This window comes from Neovison vison, chromosome 2 (genome assembly GCF_020171115.1).
Source record: "Neovison vison isolate M4711 chromosome 2, ASM_NN_V1, whole genome shotgun sequence".
In the NCBI taxonomy this organism is placed as follows: domain Eukaryota; kingdom Metazoa; phylum Chordata; class Mammalia; order Carnivora; family Mustelidae; genus Neogale; species Neogale vison.
In genome coordinates, this window is record NC_058092.1 from 31,622,801 (window position 1) to 31,644,837 (window position 22,037).

Genomic DNA, 22,037 nt, shown 5'->3' on the forward strand with positions numbered 1-22,037 from the left:
CACTCAGAGCTGAGCCAGTCAAGGAGACAGAGGAGTGAATAGAAGGGTGGGAAGAAAACCAGAAAACCAGGCATGTGTGGTCTCAGTTTCCCCCACGGCTCTGAGACCTTTTGATAGGGCATGGGGTGGGAGGGAGGCAAGGGCTCCAATTTGGGGGGCCTCTGTGACTCAGCCCTGGCTTCTCTCTAGTCACAGTGTGTGTGAGAGCAGCCCCTAGGGGAAGTAGTTCAGGGAACACTGGCATATCCCACCTTGGCCTGCTCCCAGCATGCCACCCTCTCTCACACCCTGATCCACGTCTGACTCAGCCCCCCTCCCCTTATCTCTCCTCCCCAGGCTGGAATCTGCCCCCCATCCCTGCTATCTCCAGCCACTAGCCCAGCCTTTCCTTCTCAGCGTCCCTTGAGGCACAATGGCCGTCGTCCCCTGGGAGCTGGCCTTCCAAGGGGGCATTGTAGGGCCAGGCGGCTGGCACTGTCCATGCCATGAGACAGCTGGTATTGTGGTGCCCATAATTAATGAGACAGCTCTGGCAGCTGCTCCCCAGCTCAAGCCAGGGGACTAGGCAAGCAGGAAGTAAAAATATTCCTGTCCTAGGAGGGTGCTTGGCCAGTGAGGTCAGCAGTGGGTCATCCTTAAGGACAAGAGAAACCCGAAGTAGGGGGGCCTCCAGGGCTCAGTTAGGCTTTGTCCGTGCCTCCCTGCCCTCCCTAATCACTGCACTCAGAGTCCCTCCATAGTTCGTCTTCTTACCTGGAGGGAGAGGGACAGTCAGTCCTTCCTCTGGTCCACCCCTCATCTCTCCTGCTGCAGAGGAAATCCTGCAAGATGCTGGATTTCCCCAGATGCTGAGGGGTTGGCGGCTGATGCTCTTCCCTGCCCTCTTCAACCCTATGGGCAGTGACAGGCAGCTGGGAAAGATGAGGTGGGTTTATTCATAGTGGGAAGAATGCACTCAGTGAAGTATTCATTCCCCATACTTTTGCAGAGCTCCTACCACGCACCAAAGGGCACAGTGGTGACCAAGACACAGTTTAGAGTCTAGGGGCAGAGAAGGACACTGCTCAAACACATGATGAGTAGCTACTTCCTAGCTGTGGCACTGCAGATGACAGGAGTGTTGAACAGGGGAGCCCAGTATATGGCGCTTTCTGTGGGCCAGGCACCGTGCTTGGCACTTAACAGACATTTGCCCTTTGCACCATCACATCAGGCTTGTAGGTAAGTAGCACTGTACCCAGTTCACAGATGAGGCCAGAGGGGCTCTGCAGCTTTATTGCATGTGCCCCCGCTAATAAAGGACAAAGCTGGGACCGGAAGCCACGCCTGCCTGATGAGAGAGCCTGGCTCTTACCTTAGACCCTTGGCTCTGACGCTGACCCGCTTGCTACCTTGAGGAAGTCCTTTCTCTCGAGGCCTCTGTTTCTGGGCGATGGAACTGGAGCTGGCCTCTGGCTCCGGGTCTCCTTCCGCTGACCCAAGGACTGGTTCCTCTGAGGGCAGAGAGCCTTCGCTGATCCCTTGTCCCCACCTTCCCTCATGCGACAGGCTGCGTGGCGTTTGTACTCCACTGACACGAGCCGGGCCTACCTGACGGCCACCTGGTACTACTATGACAGTATCCTCCCATCCTTCAGGTAGGCCCTGCTGCGGAGGGACATGGGTTGGGCGGCAGTCCCCTGGAGGACAAGTGGCTGGGACTTGGCCCTGGAGGGTGGGAGAGGGGGGACATCTCAGCAAATCCCATGTAATGCACAGCCCAGAGCGTCTTTTCCCCGTCCGCTCTGCCCCAGGAAGGTCGTGGATGCTGGTGCGGGGTGGAGCCCTGCCCGCCCCCCCCCCACCAGCTACACCCCGGGCTCTGGAGCCCTGGCAGTCTGCATGCTAGCCCGCGGTGCCACCCTGTAGGTGGCTGCCAGCTCGTCTCCCCTCTTTCTGAGCTGAGGGTCGCGTTAGCCCCTGCCGGCCTGGCATACCGTGGCTCGGGAGAGAACACACGGTATGGGCAAGAATGTGCACGCCAGAGTTGGGGGCAGGGGCCCAGCCCAGCACCCTGGCGTGTGAATAGGCCCCTACTTTTCTGGGCCCTAAGGCCCAGAAGCGGGTTCATCCCTTTTCACCCAGGTCTGGGTCAGGGTACTCCTGGGGGTGGCTGCCTGCAGAAGTTAACTAATAACCATCACCAAGGTCCGTGTGGTCAGGTGCCTGGCCAGGCCCTTGGGCAGGGATGAAGACCACAGAGCATGGCTCGGAACCATGGGCAGGCAGGGAACCAAGCCTGAGGCGGGGCTGGGCCCGGCTGCTGTGCTCAGAGCTTCAGTGGGGGCCTTTTCCCTCTAAGAGCGGTTCTGTGATCCCGCTCTCCCTTCCACCTAGCTCCCCCTCCCGGCTCCCTCCCAAAAGCCCCCACCTCAGAGATAGGCATGGTGGTTGGTTTGGAAGGAGCCTCCCTTTCAGGTGGGGTGGGGGTAGCTCTAAGGACTCAAGGCCAGTCGTTGGGGACCGGGGCAGGGGCTGGTGCATGTGAGGGGGAGGGAAGATTGGGGGTCATATTGGATCCTCTGGTAAGAGGGACAGAGCTTGGTTTAGAGATTCTAGGTCCATGGGCCTTCAGCTCCTTGGAGCTCAGCTTCCTTGTGTAGATAGTGGGAGGCAGAGGGGAGATAGAGTCCTTCGGTTACGGAAACAGGAAGTGGCCTGGAGAGTAAGAAGCTGAGCCCCAAGTCTAGTCTCCCAAGAACCCAGTGGCAGGAGTGGGTGCTAGAAGAGTGGGAAGCTGGCCTAGCTACCCTATCAAATCTTTCTCCTGCACCTTGGTTTCCCCCCTAAAATCCAGTCAGGTCTGGAGGGGGAGGATTTCAGGGTGGCTGCTGGCCCCCAGGGAGGGACAGCTCCATGTCTAGGCACTCCGTTTAATGAGCAGAGAGTAGGTTAAATTCAAGCTCCCACTTGCTGCCTTCTGAGGATGCCCTCAACTTGTGCCCAACCTGCACAACTGTACTCGGCCGTCCTGAGGATTTCCCAGGAACTGAGTGCCCAAAGAGAGGGAGGAAGGTTAGTCTCCCCCACCACCCACCCTGCTGGTTCTGACCTCGGGTGTCTGCTGAGCACCTCTAGAGGCAGAGCCTGGCAGGATCTGAGCACCAGAGCTCCATGCCCACCAGGTGAGCAGGCGGTGCCAGGGCCCTGCCTGCTGCTGATGGCGCCCTCTCCTGCAGAGAGCTGGCCCTCTTGTTTGAGCACGTGCAACGGGCCCGCAACGGGGGCCTACGGCCCCTGGAGGTGCGGCGGGCGCCGGTACCTGATGGAGCGCCCTCCCGTTACCCGCCCGTTGCCACCTGCCACCGGCCGGGCAGCGCCTCCTTCTGCCCTGGGGAAAGGTAGGGGCCCCCTGGGGCCACCACCTCCTCTTGCTTCTCCTTCTCCTCTTCCATTCTTTGTCTCACCCTCTCTCAGACCTGCGTGCAGCCACCATGTGGGTATCTGGGCCTGTTCTGTGGACTCCCAGGCGTTGTCATGAGGCCTGGGCAGTTGTCGTTGGATGGCCTGAGAGGTACAGACTGAGAGCCTTCCTGGAGAGGCCAGGCTGGACTCACCTGCTTGCCACCTGGGGCGCTAAGGGTCTGAGTGGGGGAGATATCCGCACCGTCCCTTCCTGGCACCTCCTCCATTCATTCCATTTGTCCTCTTTCTTTCTCTGTTTCCACATCCCCTCACTCTTCCAACCCTGCACCCCCATCCCTCCCGGGCAGCTGGAGAGAGGAGGAGGCCGCTGGCCACAGGTGCTTACGGCTCAGGTAATCGTGGGCACCAATCTGGGGCGTGAGGGCCGGGAACCCCCTCCCCCAGCATGTTCCTCTAGAAGGGGCTCGCCACTGAACTTGCCTCCTGGGAATGAGACGCCAGCTGGAGAGAGAGCTCTGTGACTAAGAACCGCTGTAGGACCTACATAAACTCAGCCAATGACTAATGCTCTTGTTTTGTGTAATCCTTGTCCACAGCTTGGCTAATCCCAGAGGGTCCTCTTGGGATTCTCCCACAATGCCTTTCTTCCTTACTGAGGGACATTTTGCTGCTCCTAACAGTCTTTTTCCCCTTGACCTGTCTCTCTTGGAGCTCTTGCATCTTGAAAGAAGAAGAAAGAACAATGCTTACCCCCACATAAATGTTCAAAGTAGTGGAATTTCAGGCATTTTTGGAGAAGGGAAGCTCACTGACTCACAGTATGGGAAGAGGGCTCTTTCTATAAAGGTATAGCTTTGAGGTCAAGGATTCAGTTCCCCCTCATTCCTCCCTTGCCCCCTCTCCATCTCTTTGTTTTGTCTCATCTTCACACATCATTCCTGAGCAGCCAGGTAGACATCTGGGCCTTAAGCCTCAGGTGCGATTCCAAGCCCTGGGCCCAGAACAAGGGAGGGGAGAAGAGGCCAGCCACGCTGCAGTGGGAAGGAGCTAGTGTGGTGAAAGCTGGCCTCTGACACCTGAGGCTGTGTGTCCTTGAGAAAGTTACCGAGTCCCTCTGGGCCTCTGGGTCCTAGGCAGAATATCAGCAGTATTTAGGCTGATCAGGGGCTCTGGGTTCTCCAGGCTGCAAAGGCCTGGGGAATGGGGTGGAGGGGGTTGCGGTGGTGAGGGGCTGGTGCAGAGGATGCTGGGAACAGCATTTCTTCCTTGTGCTTGGTGAGGGCATCTCCAGCCAGGAGCTGAACAGAAGCAGGGAGACAGGGTGGTCCCTCCAGGTGAGGGGCTGGAGGAGGGGAAGCATGATTGGCCCGGCCAGGCTGGGAAGTTCCTGGTAGAGAGTCCATGGTATGGCCCCGGGGTTGGATTCTCTGTCCCTGCCTGAAGGCCCTTCAGTGTTACGTCCCCCTCCCTCCAAAAATCCTCCCCCACCCCCAGCCACAGCTTTTATTTGAGCAACCTTTCCCAGGGCCTGGGCTCATGCTCTCTGGAGATTCCGGTCTGCTCTGGTCTCACCTGGCCTGGATAGGAAGGTACTGAAAAACGAGATGAACCTGGAGCCCAGCCCGTTTCCTATCCATAACTGCTCCAGGGCAGTGGGTCCCCAAAGCCTAGGACCAGATGACTGCCAAGGGCTTGGCATTCACTAACCCCCACCCTTGTGTCCGTCTGCCCTGCAGTGTCTGTGTGGCTGGGGCTCATGGTGATGGTGGTGAAGTGTCCCTTCTTCCCAGGCACCCCAGGAGTTGGAGCTGTGACTTGTAGGACACTAGTTACCAGGCTCAGGCCAAATGGCCATATCCTTACTCTCGGCTCTCTGGGTCCTATGGGGTGGGGGCTCCGAACAGGACTCCCCCCGCAAACCCACACCCACGAACACATACACACTGCCCCTGGTTGGCCACACCCTTAGTGGTACGCGGGGATGGACCCAGGCTGAGCGCACTCCCGGGACTACGAGCAGCAGGACTTCCTGGGGGATGGCACTGCCAAGGCCGGCACTGCCCCTCTTTGGGGTTATTCCATGAGGCGCTAAGACGATGTTTCTCAAGGCTTGGTCCACTGACTTCGTGCATCAGCATCTGCGGGGTGTTCGTTCCAAAATGCAGATACCTGGACCTCTCCCCAAGCCCACAGAATGAGACTCTCGGGAGGAGAGGCACAGAACTCTGCATCTTTAACGTGCTGCCCTGAAGATCCTAATGCAAATCTTGAGAAGGTCTGACTTCTGGGGATGTGGGCTGGAGGGTGATTTGGGTAGGGGTTCTTCTCTCCCAGCAGCCGCAGGAAGCCAGCCCCATCCCGGCAGCTCCCCACGCTCTGCCCGCCTGCCCCTTTCCCACTAACCTCTGTTTGTGTCTTGTTCTCAACTTCCAGCCAGATGTTTAGTAATAAACGGAGTTTCTTTCGGATCCACGCCAGCTGGAGACCGAGGTACCCCCTCGCCTGCTCCTCCTGTCCCCACTCCTCCTTGCCCCACCCAGTTTGGGGGCTGGAGAGGGGGACAGGATAGGCCAAGGACAAGGTGCATGTGCCTGCCGCCTGCCGTCTGCCTTGGGGCCCTGACGAGCCTCATACCTTCCTGGGGATGCCCCTGCCAGGTCGGGAGGCACGGGCCTGGTGCCCGCTCTGCCAGGAGGGACATCTGTAGGAGACTTGGGATGAGTTCTGGCTCTGCCGCTGACCTGCTGTGTGATCTGGGTCATGATGCTTCCCTTCTCTGGACCTCATTTTCCCATCTGTGGAATGGACAGATTGAACTAGAGGCTCTCTGAGGGTCCTTCCCACTCTGACTTTTGCCCAGCCTTGGGCTTAGCTTCCTGGCTTCCCACTGCCCCCTCCTCCTCCAACCAGGGACCTAGCCGATGCCTGAAGGAGCTGGGATTGGCCCTCTTTCGCTAACTGTAGAGCCCAGCTCAGATAGCTGCATCGCCACCACGTTCCGGGCCCAGTGCTAGGGACACTGGGTTGAATAAAAAAGATGGCGCCTGGAGACTTGCCAAGAGCAAGTGCTATTCAGTGTGACGACTGCAGTGAAGGGAGGAGGCAGAGGGGTTACGGAGCCAGGGTCAGGCCCTTCACCTAGAAGAGGCCCGAAAAGGAGTGGACGTGAGGGAGGGCATCCCAGGCCAAGGAAGCAGCATGCATCATGGTGCATCACGGTGAGGAGGCAAGAGAGGGTACAGCCACAGGAAAGGAGCAGGCAGCCCAGCATGGGCAGATCAGAGAGTGCGGGGTCAAGAGTGAAGTTGGGGGCAGAGCTGGGTCCCGAAGAACCCCAAAGCCTCATATGAGTGCCATCCTCTAGGCCCTGCCTGGCAGTCGGGGCTCCTTGAGTCTTGGGTTGCCCAAATATGCTTTTGGAGCCTTGTGGGTTGAGGGGCCCATAACTACATGGGTGACAGAGCTCTTGGAGGCTCATCCAAGAGGCAGTGCTTCTTAGGAGCGAGTGTTCTGGAACCAAACCTGGCCACTGTTTGCTAGCCACCCTAAGGGCCAGGGTCCTCCGTTTCCTCAGATGTAACACATGGATGGTAATGGCGTCTGCTTAGCTCAAAAGGTACCTGGCTCATAGGGAGTGCTGTGTAAATGGTCGGCCTTGTTCAGTGCGGTATGCTGAACAGTCAAGGTCTTATTTTTAAAAATAGCTTGGAAACCTGGGCTGAAGGAAATGGGGACACACCTGAAGGGTTAAGCCAAGGAGTCTCTGGGTCAGACCTGCCCCTTTGCAAGATGATTTGAGCTGTGTGGGCTTGATGGGCAGGAAGGGCAAGGCAGGGGCAGAGGGGCCAGTGATGAGACTACATCCACAGTCCTGAAGAGAGGGGCTGTACACAGCATCGGAAGGGGTAGGCTACCTCGTCTCCCCATGCACTTGGCCTTTGGTAGCAGATGGAATCCTTAAAGTAATTTCTTGTGGATGTGAGCACAGGGCATAACTGACCGAGTAGGGCAGTTAGAGGGCAGCTTGTGTCCAGAGCTTACCCTCTGTCACAGAGTAGCCTCAGTTAAGCCTAGCTCATCTGTGTCCCAGGCACGAACAATCCCTTAGACCCATTTCTCAATCTCAGCCCCAAGGAAGTCCGGTTTTGGAGAACTCTTCATTGGTTGGGATAGCGGGGGGGGGGGGGCTGTCACATGCATTATTTAGCATCGTTTAGCAGCTTCCCTGGCCTTGGCCCACCCTCCAATGTGACAACCAAAAATGTTTTCAGACCTTGCTCCCTAATGAGCAAAATTGCTGCACATGGAGAACCACTACCTTAGACGCTGATCGCTAGTTCCGGAAAAAGAACTGTCTAAAGTCAGAAAAAGCTGGGTGCTGATCCTTGCTGGATCCAGAGTGGCTCTGGGACTTTGGGCAGGTCACTTTCCCTCCTTCCCAGGCTGCAAACTAGGGATGGTAAATGTGGAGCCCACCCCACAAAGCGGCCAAGAGAGAGCTGCAAGGGCCAAGGCTGGTCAGATAGGACGGTGCGTGTGCTGCGGAGCCCGGGACGGGAGGGAGCTCTTCCGACGCCCACTGCGTCCCCGGTTCCTTTCCATTTTGTTTGAGCTTTTAGGCTCCAGAGAGGCTGACTTGAACCATTTCCTGGGCCTTGCCCAAGGAGCTAGAATCCAGGGTCACTCCTGGGAAAACAGTGCCTTTTTATATTGAAGAGGAGCCCAGGGCCTCTGGCTGGCTGGGAAGTTACAGAACCCCACAAACCAGGCTGGAAGCTCCTTCAACCATTGCAGAATCAGAGCTGGAAAGGGACCTTTCAAGGCCTCTAGTGCAAGCCTCCAGACCCCTTCTTCCCTAAGTCCTGCTGAGAGCAAGCTTAGTCTTGCTTATACACTTCTCATGACAGGAAGGTCACCCCCTTGCCCCAGAATGTCTTTGGAGTGATGTGCTGGGCGCAGAGATCCGGAGGTCCAGGCCCTTGTCTATGTGTCAGGGCCTTCTCCACCCCCCTCTTGCTCTCCCCCTCGGAGGAATGGAGGACAGAGAGAGGGGTTGCACGGGCTGGGCGGGTGGGGGGTGCTTGCCAGCATGAGGAGAGCCCAAAGGAATGGCTCTGCAGAGGAAAGTTTGGGAGAGCCAACCTCAAACTTTGGTTGGAATCTCTGGGATGTGTTGAGGGGATCCTGGGCCAGCAAACAGCATGCTGGATTGTGGGGCTGCCTAGTCCTTCCCTTCTGATAGCCTCAGGGCCCCAATCCATGACCTATAACCTCTCCCTTCTAGAAGGGCAGAGGCCCCTACTTCTAAGGATGGCCCTACATCCTGGCTGCCTTCCTGAAGGTGCCCCTGGTTTCGAGATCTTCCTCAGCACCTTGGCTCTGTACCCTGTACCCCATGCCCAGGGCATGGGGAGCCCTAGCTCCCACCCAGTCCTGAAACCAGAATCTGTCCTCTGGTCAACTCTTGACCTGAAAGTCCCTGACAGTAGGTGACACAGTCTCCTCCCCCAATCTGTGCCTCATCTCAGGCCTCCTCTAAGACTGGCTGGTGCTCTCCTGAGCCAGGACCCTTGGACATTTGTGGTGGAATGGTCCCAGCCTGTCTGTAAGCCACAGCAGGGAGGCAGTGGTGACACCCCAGGGCACGGGATGGGGGACATTTGCATAGGTCCTACTCAGTGAGAAGATGGTCCTTGAAACCCTTGGACACAGAGTTACTCTACCAGGTATTGGCTAATTAGGGCCTGTCCTGGGGAACGTGGGGCCTCCCCAAGGTTTGGAGACATGGTGGGGAGTTGGGGTGTGGGAAAGGAAATCTGAGCACACCCACAGACACACATATGTGTGTCTCTGAGCACACAGACATGTGTAGGTGATGCCGAAATGGGGGTTCATTAGACAGTGGGGGTTGAGGAGCTGGGAGGGTCAGCATCTGTCCAGGTAGGTCGAACTCAGACAGGGGAGACCACAGAAGAACAGGTTAAGACCTTCACTGGGAGGGCGGGCACCAGACATGTCTGGGGCATATATGTGGGCCCAGCAGGTAGACCCACAAGGCCAAGGCCCTCTGCAGTGAGCATGTTGCACCCCCGGCGGCCCTGTTTATGCTGCAAAACTGGACCACGTCCTAAAGACTGGGCCTGACTGACCAGTGTGGGATCAAAGAGATCCAGCAGGAAAGGAGGAAAATAGACACTGAAACATATAGACACATTGGGACCTGGGTACTTACACTGTCACATGTGTGCAGGCGTGCACACACACACACACGCGCACACACACACACCATCAACTCTGCACAGCCTGCCTCTGTGTACAACGAGCACCTGGAGGCCGTTCTCAGTGTGCGTGGCCAGGCGAGCCTCTCCATCCCTCGGCAGCCTGTATGTGCCCAAAGGGGTGGCCACTTCCACCCACCCACCTGAGCCAGGCCCAGCTCTCCCATCCTCCTGTCTGTCTCTGACTCCCTTCTTGGGTCTCTCTCGCTCCTTCCGCTCTGACATCTGTCTCTTGTGCACCCCTTATCTGTCTGTGCGATGAGGGGTGGGAGATGGGGGTAGGGAGGGAATCTGCTCAGACTGACCTGGCATCAGCTGCCCGTAGGGGTCAAGGTCTCCCTCGCTGCACCCTTGTTCCATTCCAGGAAGTCTCCACTTGGTGGAGAATCAAAACCGAGTAGCCACCCCAAGTCCTAAGCCAGCTATGTCCCCACGCACACCTGTCCCCAGCTCCCGCTGACTTGGCTCTCTCCCCCACCCGACGTGCCCTGCCAGCAGCCGGATGGGCATCAAGGACCGCATCCGCATGGGCAGCTCCCAGCGACGGACAGGCCCCTCCAAGCAGCACCTGGCCCCTCCGCCGATGCCCACCTCCCCAAGCAGCGAGCAGGTGGGCGAGGCCTCCAGCCCCACCAAGGTACAGAAGAGCTGGAGCTTCAATGATCGCACCCGCTTCCGGGCCTCCCTGAGACTCAAACCCCGCACCTCTGCTGAGGGTGAGCCCCTGGGGGCCTGGGGCCCAGGACCTACCTGTTGTGAAGTGGGGGGTGTAGGGCAGGGACAGAGTCTGGGCTAGTGGTAGAAAGATGGGTCTAGTCCCAGCTCTATACCTGATGGACCACCTTGGGGACTCATCTCCTGGTCTGTGAATTGGGCATCACAACACCTGCTTTGCTGGGCTCCAGACTGTTCAAGAATCAAATGAGAATGCAGAGGGTGGCACTCGGTGGCGGGTAAGAGTGCAGGCTTTGGAGCCAGGCTGCTGGGGTTGAATCCTGGCTTTGCCATTTATTGGAAAGTTACAGAATCCCATAGACAAGTCTTTGTGAGGTGTTGGCCTATGGGAGTCTGGGCATGGCTGGTGCCCAGGGCCTCCTCTTCCCTACCCCAGAAGCTGCCTGGTCTTCCACCCTCTCTTTCCTCAAGGACAGCATCCCCTCTCCATGCAGTGTGCCAGCCTGGGAGAAGCATTTCTCTCCCCCGGAGACAGAAGGATGTGCTCCCAGGGCCTTTCCCAGCAGCAGAGTTGGGCATGGGAGCCAGCCCCTGGATCTTCTTTCCCTCTCGGCTGGAGGATAAGACTGTGTGTGTGATTATGTGCAGAGGCCTCAGGTCCCTTTTCTTGGAGGCTCACTGTCCTGGTGGGACCTGTGGGGCTTCCTCCAGGGCTGTGTACTTTGTGTAATTTGCTGCAGGCCAAATCAGATGCGCCCCAAAGATGCACTCCCACTTTCCTGGCCACCAGGCATATTCTTAGCCTGACTGGCCAGAAGGCAGATGGGTGTGCAGGAAACCAGGATTTTCCACCCTGGGTAAGGCAGCCAGGGAGGCAGGAGCCTGGTCTACTGTGTGCCCCCAGGAAGGTCTGGACCCTTTCTGAGCATCTGTCTCTGGATCGGTATCTCTAAGGGTGGTTCGGCAGGTGTGGGGGGGAGGGTTGGGAATGGCTCGTTCTGCTGCCACTACCTGGGCCCCCTGACTTTCCAGAGGGCCCCTCGGAGGAAGTGGCAGAAGAGAAAAGCTACCAGTGTGAGCTCACAGTGGATGACGTCATGCCCGCTGTGAAGACAGTCATCCGCTCCGTCAGGTGAGTCTGAGGCCTGAGGTGCCCCCCCAACAGTTCGTCTGCCACCCATTGCTGCTCCCCATCTGGGGCTGCCCTGCTGGCTAGGCCTGGCCTAGCTCCCAGGCAGGCCAGCTGCTGCCCGCCTGGCACCCTTGGCTGAGCTGGCTGGCGGGGACCCTGGAGTGTGGGTGGGGTGGGAGGTGGCATATGGCTCCCAGCAGGGTTTGCTCATCCTCTTCACGTCTGGAGGGCTGCCCACCACAGTCCCTCTCCTCCACCCGCAGTGTCCTCTCTGCATCTCTCCCCCCCAACTCCCCTAGCCGGGCGCCTGCCTCTCCCTGCGTCTGTCCTGTGTGCTCCTTCCCTCCAACTCTGTGTCTCGGTTTCATCCTCCTTTTGCTTCTGTGTCTCCAAGTTTCTCTCTCTCCTTGGGTGTCTTGACCTCAGCTTGTCTGTCTCCCTCAGGATTTCCTCTAGAGCGGTGCTTTTCAAACCACAGGTCACAACAGTTTGAAATCAATTTAGTGAAATCAGTGTAGTGGGCCATGGTCAGCATTTAACAACAAGAAGAAGGAATAGAAAAGAAAATAGCAGAGCGCATTCCCTCATAGGAAGGGCAAATAATGTTGATGAAACCTACGTTTCAGTTGTGTGTGTGTGTGTTTGTGTGTGTGTACTGGTCTCTGATGTGAAATGTATTTTTTTTTTAAGATTTGTTTATTTGAGAGAGAGAGAGAAAGAAAGAGAGCGAGCGCAAGCAGGGGGAGGGGCTGAGGGAGAGGGAGAGAGAGAATCCCAAGCAGACACTCAGTGTGTGGAGTCCAAAGACTGCGGGGCTGGATCCCATGACCCTGAGATCATGACCTGAGCCAAAATCAAGAGTCGGGTGCTTAACGGACTGAGCCACCCAGGTGCCCCGTAAAATGTATTTCTTATGGTGGGTCTTGGTCAAATGAGTTTGCAAGTCCCATCCTGCTGGCTCTACTGGCTGTCTCCCTGCCTCAACAAGAGTGGGCCAGAGTCTCCTGAGCCCTTTGGCCATGGCTCTGGCCCCCAAGCTTATTGGCGTGGATTCTTGGTCTAGACTCTGTCTCTGGCCTGCAGCTCTAGCTCCAGAAACCTCGGGGTAACCCAGGCCTTCCAGGCTCGCCTCCTCTCCTCTCTGTCTGATGCATCTACCCACAAGCCTCTTTGTTTTGTGTTCCTTGTAAGATCAGAGTCAGCTGGGCCCCTCTCTGCTCCCCAGAGAGTTTGAGGCCTCTCCCCACCCCCTTTTTACACATGTTGTCTCTCTCCTCCAAGCGACCAGCTTCTGGAACACATCGCCTGAGCCGCCACATGGCCCAGGTCAGGTCTCCTTGGCCGCCCCATGGACCCTTTACCTCCAGCATGCCCCAGACCTGCTCTTCCTCCCCTGTTCCCACTTCAGCCTGTGGCACCACTACCCACCCCATTGCCTAAGCCATGGGAATTATTCTGGACCCAGACTCAGAACCCTGGAAGTCCCTTTTAGTCCTGAATTGCTCCCAGCTGCCCACTCCCAGATCAGGCCCCGCCCCTGGGTCTGGTTTTCCTGCCCAAGACTCTGGCCTCCGAGCATTGCCCAGGCAGAGTCATCATGCTAATGCAGAGGAAACCCTTCCCCACCACCCCTGCCGCCCACTAACTAATCTCTGTCAGAGATTCGGGGCTCTTCCGAGTGCCTCCTCTGCCTGCCCACCAGTGGCCTTTCCAAGGTCAATCTCTTTCTCTTCTTATATGCCTCCCCACCTCCCCTGGTGGCTCAATCCCTCGACTGCACATTCTGGCCTGGCAACTTGGAACGGAATCTCACTCTCATGCCTCCATGTCTGTCTGTGTCCAGAAAGCCTCTTTTCATCCCCGCCCCCCCTTGCCTTTGGGACTGGAATGTACCACTCTCCAGACTTGCCCTCTGACCTCCCCAGCTGAGAGCCCCTTTCTCATCATCCCAGACCACTGTCTCCATTCCTTGACATGGCCCTCGTCACCCCATAATTGTGTGTCCTGTCTCCCACTCCAGAACAGGGCTCCTGAGATCAGGGATTGGGTCTCCATGCCTCTTTGGGTGCCCAGGTCTAGCACAGTGGCGCTAACAAGCATTTATGCAGTGAATGCAAAAATGCAAAAAAAAAAAAAGACAGGATCAAGCCGTCTTGATCACCAGGGTTCACAGAGGCCTGCCCTGTGTCCCAGCTAGCAGGGAGAAACCAGGCCCAGCCCCAGGCCTCCCAGGCTAATGCTACTGCAGATAAAACCACATTTTAAAAACAACAACAACAACAAAACAAAAACAAAGAGACATCAAGGGGTTGGGAATGGAACATGGTGGGAACATGGTGGGAGGCTGGGAGACCCAGCAGAGGCTGTTTCCAGTGACCCAAGCAGAAGGTGCCCTAATGCTGAGCAAAAGGTTAGCAAAGGGATGGGAAGCGGGCTGGAAAAGAAACCCTTCCCGCTGAGACCCCCTCTCCCGACAGGATCCTGAAATTCCTGGTGGCCAAAAGGAAATTCAAGGAGACGCTGCGACCATACGACGTGAAGGACGTCATTGAGCAGTACTCGGCGGGACACCTGGATATGCTGGGCCGGATCAAGAGCCTGCAGGCTCGGTGGGTGCGCTCGCAGTGAGACTGTGGCGCCGGCCACACAGCAAGGACTGCGAGCTGAGCGGGCCCCCCACCCCACTCCCGCCCGCGCCCGAGCAGAGCCGCGGGCGCCCCCTAGAGGCCTCAGCGGGAGCTGGAGTTTCTGGCCTGGGCAAGGCTTCTGGCTTGCTGCAAGCCACTGAGGACTGACCCTGCACCTGTCTTGAGCCAGAAGGACCCAGCCTCACGTCCTCTGTGCGATTCCTACCAACCTGCACTCCTCGGGGGGATGTCTTTAGATGGCTGTTTCCTGGTCTTGAAATAATAGGAGGAGTAAAATAATTAGTGATCTCCCATCTCCCAAGGGGATAGGCAAATTGTCCTCAATGTTGCCCCCCTCTTGCCTGTGGAACTCTCCCGCACCTCTTCTCTCAAGCCCAGCATGTAAAAAGAATTCTTGCACCAAGACCGAAATCACCCACACCTTGCCCTTCTCCTGTAGCCGGCATTCTCACTGCCATTCATTCACTTGTTCTCTTAAGAACTAGTCATGGGGCTTTTGTTACTTGCCAGACAGTGGGGCTCTGGTGGAAAGCAAGAGTCCTGGCCCTCATGGCGCTTTTATTCTGGTGGAAGAGAACAGATGATAAATAAATGAAACTCGACCGTGTCAGATGGTGATCAAGCCTAAGGAGAAACATAAGGGTTAAGGTATTGGGGTTTGTGATTTTAAATAGGTAAGAAGGTGACATTTGAGGAAAAAAAATGAAAGGTGGGGCAACAGCCCTGTGACTGTTTAAGAGTTTTCAGAGGCAACAGCAAGAGCAAAGGCTTAGGCAGGTGTCCTAGGGTGTTGTTTAAGGAGCACCAAGGAGCCCAGTGTGTCTGTTGTGGCCTAAGAGCAGTAGGCAAGGTCAGAAGATGAATGGCCCTTGGGCTGTATAAGGCCCTGTGGGCCACAGGACACACACTGGCATTCACCTAGGGGGAGCTGCAAGCCTTGGAGAAGTTGGAGCAAAGGATGGACAAGATCTGAGCGTATTTTTAAAGGAGCACCCAAGGTGTTGTGCTGAGGATGACCTATACGGAAGCGAGGGTAGAAGCAGGGTGACCAGACACAAAACTGCGTCAGACGTGCAGGCAAGAGATGATGGGGACTTGGACCAAGGGGGCAGCAGTGGAGGGGGTGGGAGAAGTATGCAGACTCTAGATAGATTTTAAAGGTAGAGCTGGTAGGGTTTTCTGATGGGGTATAAGAGAAGAAAAGAGAGTTAAGGCTGAAGCCAAGGGTTATGGCTCGAGCAACAGGAAACAACAGGAAAAAGTTGCCATTTGTTGACACAGAGAAGCCAACAAGGGCAGCAGGTTTGGCTCAGGTGAGCTGGGAGGTGTTGGGTTATGAAGCCAATCGGACATCCACGGGAGTGTTGCTGAGGCAGTTAGACTGTGCAGTGTGGACTTCAGAGGAGAGCTTTCAGCTGGAAATACAGATTTGTGTCAACAGGGCACCGAGGAATTGCAAATCTGGAACTAAAGACATCACCTTGTGAGAGTGCAGAGAGAAAAGAGGTCCTAGGAGTGAGCCTTGGGTCCTGCAGTGTTTCGTGGAGGTAAAGGAGAACCAGCAAAGTAAAGGGAGAAGGAGAGGTCCGTGAGGTAGGAGGAGAACTGGGAGAAGGTGGTGTTTGCGACCCCACATGAAGGATATGCGGGAAGAAGGGTGACCAGATGGTCACCCTGGTGCCGAGGGCTGGAGTGCTGCTAAAAAGTCAAGTATAATGAGGCCTGAGAGTTGACCATGGAATTTAGCAATACAGAGGTCATTTGGGATCTTGACAACAGTAGTTCTGGTGAGATGGTGGTAATGAGAGCCTGACTGGTGTAGGTTTAAGAGAGAAAGGGAGGAGAGAAATTGGACAGCGGGCCGAGATAATGCTTTCAAGATTCACGCTGTAAAGGAGGGCAGAAAGATAAGGTCGGACCAGCTCCAGCCTTGTCCACCTTATAACTTACATTCCCGTTTGGGTCTCTTTTTTCCCAGTCCACCGTTTCACATCTGTCCTCCTACCCCTGCAGGCTGCATCTCCCCGTTTAGTAGGCAACCTAGAGTTCTTGAGGGAGGGACAGTTGGCGTGTGTCTGAGCTCTTTCACGGTTATTTTCTTCCACAGGGTGGACCAGATTGTGGGGCGGGGGCCCGGGGACCGGAAGGCCCGAGAGAAGGGAGACAAGGGGCCCTCTGACACGGAGGCGGTGGATGAGATCAGTATGATGGGACGCGTGGTCAAGGTGGAGAAGCAGGTGAGTATGGGGTGGAGTTTCGCTTGTATGGTGGAGCTGGTCGTAGACCAAGAAGCTCCCGGAAGGCCGCGGGGACCAGCACAAGGGGAGGGTGCACTTCTCGGAGCCGCAGCCCAGACCACCAGCCTGGGAGGCCTGAGCAGGGTTCACGCATCTCCGGCCCCACGGGTCCCCGCCCCACAGATAGCCCCGCCTGCCAGGAAGCCCGCCCATTCCTGCCAGACGACCCCGATAAACCCACCCTCTCCTGCCAAGCCCCGTTTCCAGGTGGCTGTGGTCTCCGATAAGCCCGTCTAAATTTCTTGTACTGCCATGTAACTCCGCCTCAGTTGTCTGTCTGTAGCTCTCGGACTATTCCAATCAATCACAACTAGATTTCCCTCCGGGAATGAACCCCCAGCTTCCCACCTTCGTCCCGCCCTCCGGCCAACTCCGCCTTTTCTGTCGCCCCTCCCATGGGAGGAGCCGCGTCTCCCAGAAGCGTCCCTCCCCGGCCAAGCCCCGCCTCCTGACTGCACCCCTCCCCAAGCTCCGCCCCAGCCCCAAGCCCCGCCCCCAGCCGCACCCCGTCCCCAGGTGCAGTCCATCGAACACAAGCTGGACCTGCTGCTGGGCTTCTACTCGCGCTGCCTGCGCTCGGGCACCTCGGCCAGCCTGGGCACCGTGCAAGTGCCGCTCTTCGACCCCGACATCACCTCCGACTACCATAGTCCTGTGGACCACGAGGACATCTCCGTCTCCGCACAGACGCTCAGCATCTCCCGCTCGGTCAGCACCAACATGGACTGAGGGGCTTTTCAGGGGCGGGGCAGCACACGGCCAGCCCCTGGGCCTGGCGGTCGGACCCGCCCTCTGAGGCCTCGGGACTCCTCTCTTACTTGAACTTGCTCCCTTGCGGGGAGAGAGGCCATACGCAGTATTGAGCTGCCTGGGTGGGCGAGATATTCGCCATGGGGGTGCCAGCGACCCGCCCCATCTCAGGAGCGTGAAATGCCAGGCCACACGGAGGGCAGCAGCAGCGGCTGCCCCGCGGCTTCTGGGCCCCCCAGTGCCCTGCCCGTTCCATCAAGCCTCGACATGGCCTGCCTGGCAGGGGCACTGACCCGGGAGTGGGAGTGGGGCGCTGGGGTCCTGGGCCCTGACCCAGCTTCCAGCTATGCAAGGTGAGGTCTCTGGCCCGCCCTTTGGACAGAGCAGGGAAACCCTCCCGCCAAGTCCCCGCCCCACTCTGGGGTGGGCCCAAGGTGCCCCTAGGTACCCACAAGCATAGGACCCTGCCACAAGGCAGCTGGACACCATATATGCAAACTATGTTAAATATGCAATTTGGGGGACCCCTATGGGGTCCTTCTGCCCCTCCCTCATTGGGAGATGGGCCCCCAGCAATAGCTGGTCTCAGGCTGCTTGGTCATGCTCCCCATCCCTGTTCTTTGGCTTATCACCTGCTCCTCACCCAGCATGGGGCCTGTTTCTCCCTTGCCTCCCCTACCCATTGGCAGGTATCCCCTCCCAGGGGCTCCTTCTTCCTGCTAGATGTCCACTCCCCTCCTTGGCCCTCCAGACACCTTACAGCACAAGTTTCTGTATTTGCCTCCAAATCTCCCACGGACATTGCTCCCATGGTCACACAAAGTTTCCCTCAACATGCAGAAAGCCTCTCACGTGCACAGACACACACAGTCTCACACACACCTGGAGATGTGTGCACACAGCCGGTCAGCCTTCCTTAGGGTTCTGCAGCTGATGCTAATGGACTGGCCCTGCAGGGTGACGTCCACTAAGAGGAAGCCTGCCACTCAATCTGAGTAGGACAGAGAGCTCTGAAGTGGCCCCTGGCCTCTCTAGGCCTTACCTCCGAGTTTCACCTGCTCCCCTTTCTCAAGAACCTCTACTTCTCACTGGTCCAGGAGCCTACACTTCTGCTTCTGCTGCCCCACAAGGACCCTCCCTGGCATCCCTACAGCACAACTCAGGCCTAAGCCCCTGGGGCTTGGACAGCCCTGGAAAAACCCCAGGCCCTTCCCCAGGATGGTTACCAGGCCTACTTCCACTAGACCTACCCCTTTCCTAGGACTCTCACTCCTGGAGAGAATAATAATGTATCTAGCTGCTCCAATCTGTTGGGCCCCAGCTGTGCACCTGGCACCCACAGGCACTGTGTCCCCTCCTTCTACACCTCACTCTTCATTTCAGTTGGCAGCCCTCCATTCTGGCACAAGCCCGCCCAATGCCAGGCCCCCAGCACCTCTTTGGTATCCCGACCCCTCTATCCCTCTATTGCGAAGCCAATGCAGGGAGCAGGAGGGGGATGGGTAGCAGACTGATGGTGACCCTCCGTGGGGCACCAGGGAACGAGGAGGGGCTCCGACCCAGCAGCCTGCATCTCATGACTGGGGACCCGCATGCACCAGCGCCAGGGCTGGGGCTGGATCTCGTGCAGCCCCATGGTGCCCAGCCTCTGCCCCAATGTCTCCTCTGCATGTGACCATCATGCCCTGGATGGAGCCTGTCCTGGCTCTCCTCACCTGCACTGCACTGTCCCCAGAGAGCCACCCTCTAACCCCTCAGAGACAGAGCTGTGGAGAGGGTCAGAAGAATGGGATTACCCTATGACCAAAGGAGATTTGGGATGAAGCCCTCCCTCCTTCCACAATCAAGGTCCCCCCCACCAACCCAGTTCTCGGATATGCAAGTACCTCACTTTGTTAACTTATTAACTTATTGGTTTCATTAAAGTTTTCAGTAGGAGGTGGTTGCTTTTGGCTGTTCAGTGGTGGTGGGGTGGGGTACGTGGTCTGGGGGTGGGGATGAAGAAATTCGGATTAGTCAGCACTCTTTGGTCCTGAACAACAAAAACCTAACCAAGTATAGTTTAAGGAAAGAAAAAGAAGGAAGGAAGGAAAAGAAAAAAACAGGAGAAGAGGAGAGAAGAAGAGAAAAGAGAAGGGAGGGGAGGAGAAGAGAAGAGAAGAAAAAAAAGAAAAAAGAAAAGAAAAGAAAATGGAACTTGTTAGCCCGGATAACTAAACTGTCAGGAGGGTAGAATGGTTTCCGGCACAGCTAGAGCTCGGTACATAACGTGTCAGGGATCTGCCTTCTGTCTCAGCCTCCCTCTCACGCAGGCTGAACTCTCATGGTGACCCCTGGCGCTTACACATTTACTTTCTCTTGGCTTAGGGCCCCAGTGAAAAGTGAGTACCGGTTTGCTAATAGTTAGTGTCAGTCAGGGTCCACTTAGGAAAACAGAAACTAGGCAAGGTTTTCAACAAAGAGAATTTACAAAAGAGGCTGGATTGCACTGCTGTAAGGGGGTGCTCAAAGAGCAAAAGGGGGCGCCTGGTTGGCTCAGTAGGTTAAGCCTCTGCCTTCGGCTTAGGTTATGATCTCAGGGTCCTGGGATCAAGCCCCGAATCTGGCTCTCTGCTCAGCAGGGAGGCTGCTGCCCCCTCTCTCTCTGCCTGATTCTCTGCCTGCTTGTGATCGCTCCCTTTCTGTCAAATAAATAAATTAAAAAAAAAAAGGCAAAAGGAACACTAGGATAAATGAGAGGAGATCCTTGCAGGAATAAAGGGGGAGAACTTGCGGTTAGCAGAACCCACAGGAGTCCTGTAGTGCTGGGGCTCAAGAATCTGAAGAGGGATTCTGTTTGGCTGGTTCTCTTACCTCTTACGGGATACAGTGAAGCTTGTTTGGGAGTGCAGGAAAACAGCTGGAGGCTGGCATCAACCGTTGGCATCATGCTGCACTGATAAGCTTACAAGCAAAGGAAGGAGGAAGTCTCCACTCCTCCTGCCTCCCAACCTTTCCCTAGTGCCCCTTATTGTCAAGGTCAGCTGACCAAGGTAATGTGGTTTGCAGAGTCCCAGCCCCAGGACCACAGAGCAGAGTATAGAGGCTGTGTTTGGAATGCTAAGACAGTAGCTTCGTAACTGGCGCAGTCCTCCCCTCTGGGCCCTCAGTATCCATACACATCATTCCACACACAGTTGAACCTCCATATGACAAGAGTAGCTTCCACCCAATCAGATGAACCTACCTTGCATACAAATGAAGACATGAACCCTCAACCCCCAAACAGGAGAAGCACAGAGAGTCCCACCGTCTAACAGATGTATCCATCTCCAGAAGTTCACCACTGAATCCATATGTGGATGATGTTAATTACTTTCATTCAGTCACAAGCCCACCGACAACTAAACAGTAAACTGTAAAGTTTGCAATCACTTACAATCTTTATATAAAATAATAGGGGAGGAGGAGGGAGAAGGAAGCAAATTGCTTAATATACAACACACACACACACCAAGCAAGGAAGAAAATATGCGTAAGTACAGGACTCCTCCTTCTGGTAACTGGTCCCAGTGCCATCGTTGATAGATAGGTATTTGTTAGTCGAGTAAGTGTATATATACAAAAAATAAATATTTTGCTAATTGGGTAAATTGGGTAAATTGTGTGTGTGTGTGTGTGTGTGTGTGTGTGTTCGTAGTTCTCTTATCTATAACTGCCGTTAGCCAGGACATCAGCCAGTTGGGGTTCTTGACATGGTGAGGTGACCCAAATAATCTATCCTGGAGGGTCTGAGTCTTTCATGATCCTTTGGGGTGCCAAAGCTTTTTGCTAACTTCTACTACTGTTTAGGAAGTACTAAGAGGGGACCCGAAGGATCCCTGGGTTCTAGACATTGCCCTCCCCATCCTTACTGTGCCGCAGCACCCCAAGTCCCCTTTGATGGAGAGGACCAGTCAGACAGCCGGTAGAGTAACTCTTTCTACGCCTACTAGTTTAGTGGCGTGAGATGTCCAAAATGGCCAGTTAGAAGTTTCCACTTCCAACTCAATGAAAACTGTTTCTTCCCTTCTTTTGCAAACAAAGACCTCCAAGCTAGAGGAGCCCAGCAGCAAAAGGTTTGTGAGTGGGCACAGGAGGCTGAAAAATGTCCACCCAAGGATATCAGAGCCTAATCTCTGGAACCTTTAAGTCTTCCCTTATAAGGAAAAAGGATCTTTGTAGATGTGATTAAGTTAATAATCTTGACATAGGGAGATAATCCCGGATTATCCAGCGGCCCCTAAATCCAATTGTCAATGTCCTTTTGAGAGAGAGAGGCAGAGGCAAATCTCCAGCACAGAGACGAGGAGGAGGCCCTATGAAGACAGAAACAGAGACTGGAGGAGGGTGGCCCCAGCAGAGGCCCACAGCCACCGGATGCTGGAAAAGCCAAGGAACGATTTTCTGCTCTGCTAGCATTCTGGAGGGAACACCGCCCTGCGGATGCCTTGATTTAGGCCCCGTGAAGCTGATGATGAATATCTGTCCTCCAGGACTAGGAGACAATAAATTCTGTTGCTTTAAGTCACCCAGTTTATAGTAATTTGTCATGGCAAATACAAGAAACGAATCCTGTGGGTTATTTGGTGTAGTAGTGAGAGAAGCTATTGATTGCTGGAACTGTAGATTTTGGCTGTGTTAATGAGGCTAAATCACTGTGCCCTCTAGGATGCGAAGGACCCAGGGAAACCATCTGGCACCGGGCAGCCAGAAGAATCCCTACAGAAGAAACATATATTGGGTATTCAGTATTTGTCCCTGCCGGGATGGTAGATCGGACATATGCTGGTGGCATCAACCAGGTCAGCTTTGGTGGGGCGAGTCCACACTG

The 22,037-nt window shown here is 55.8% G+C and overlaps 1 protein-coding gene across 5 annotated transcripts in view; it reads left to right on the forward strand.

The window, feature by feature from the left end:
- Window positions 1–19,319, forward strand: part of KCNQ4 (potassium voltage-gated channel subfamily Q member 4) — a 52,554-nt gene extending 33,235 nt beyond the window's left edge. For 3 of the 5 annotated variants that reach the window (XM_044237947.1, XM_044237951.1, XM_044237950.1), the window contains 6 exons: window positions 1,549–1,637; window positions 3,219–3,380; window positions 10,179–10,399; window positions 11,391–11,490; window positions 13,968–14,099; window positions 16,246–16,916. In XM_044237947.1, the coding sequence (XP_044093882.1) occupies window positions 1,549–1,637; window positions 3,219–3,380; window positions 10,179–10,399; window positions 11,391–11,490; window positions 13,968–14,099; window positions 16,246–16,672 (1,131 nt within the window). In that variant the 3' untranslated portion in view covers window positions 16,673–16,916. Of the gene's footprint in view, window positions 1–1,548; window positions 1,638–3,218; window positions 3,381–10,178; window positions 10,400–11,390; window positions 11,491–13,967; window positions 14,100–16,245; window positions 16,917–16,951 lie in introns of those variants that run through there. The other 2 variants (XM_044237948.1, XM_044237949.1) reach the window with 1 other exon arrangement.
- Window positions 19,320–22,037: the final 2,718 nt, after the last annotated feature.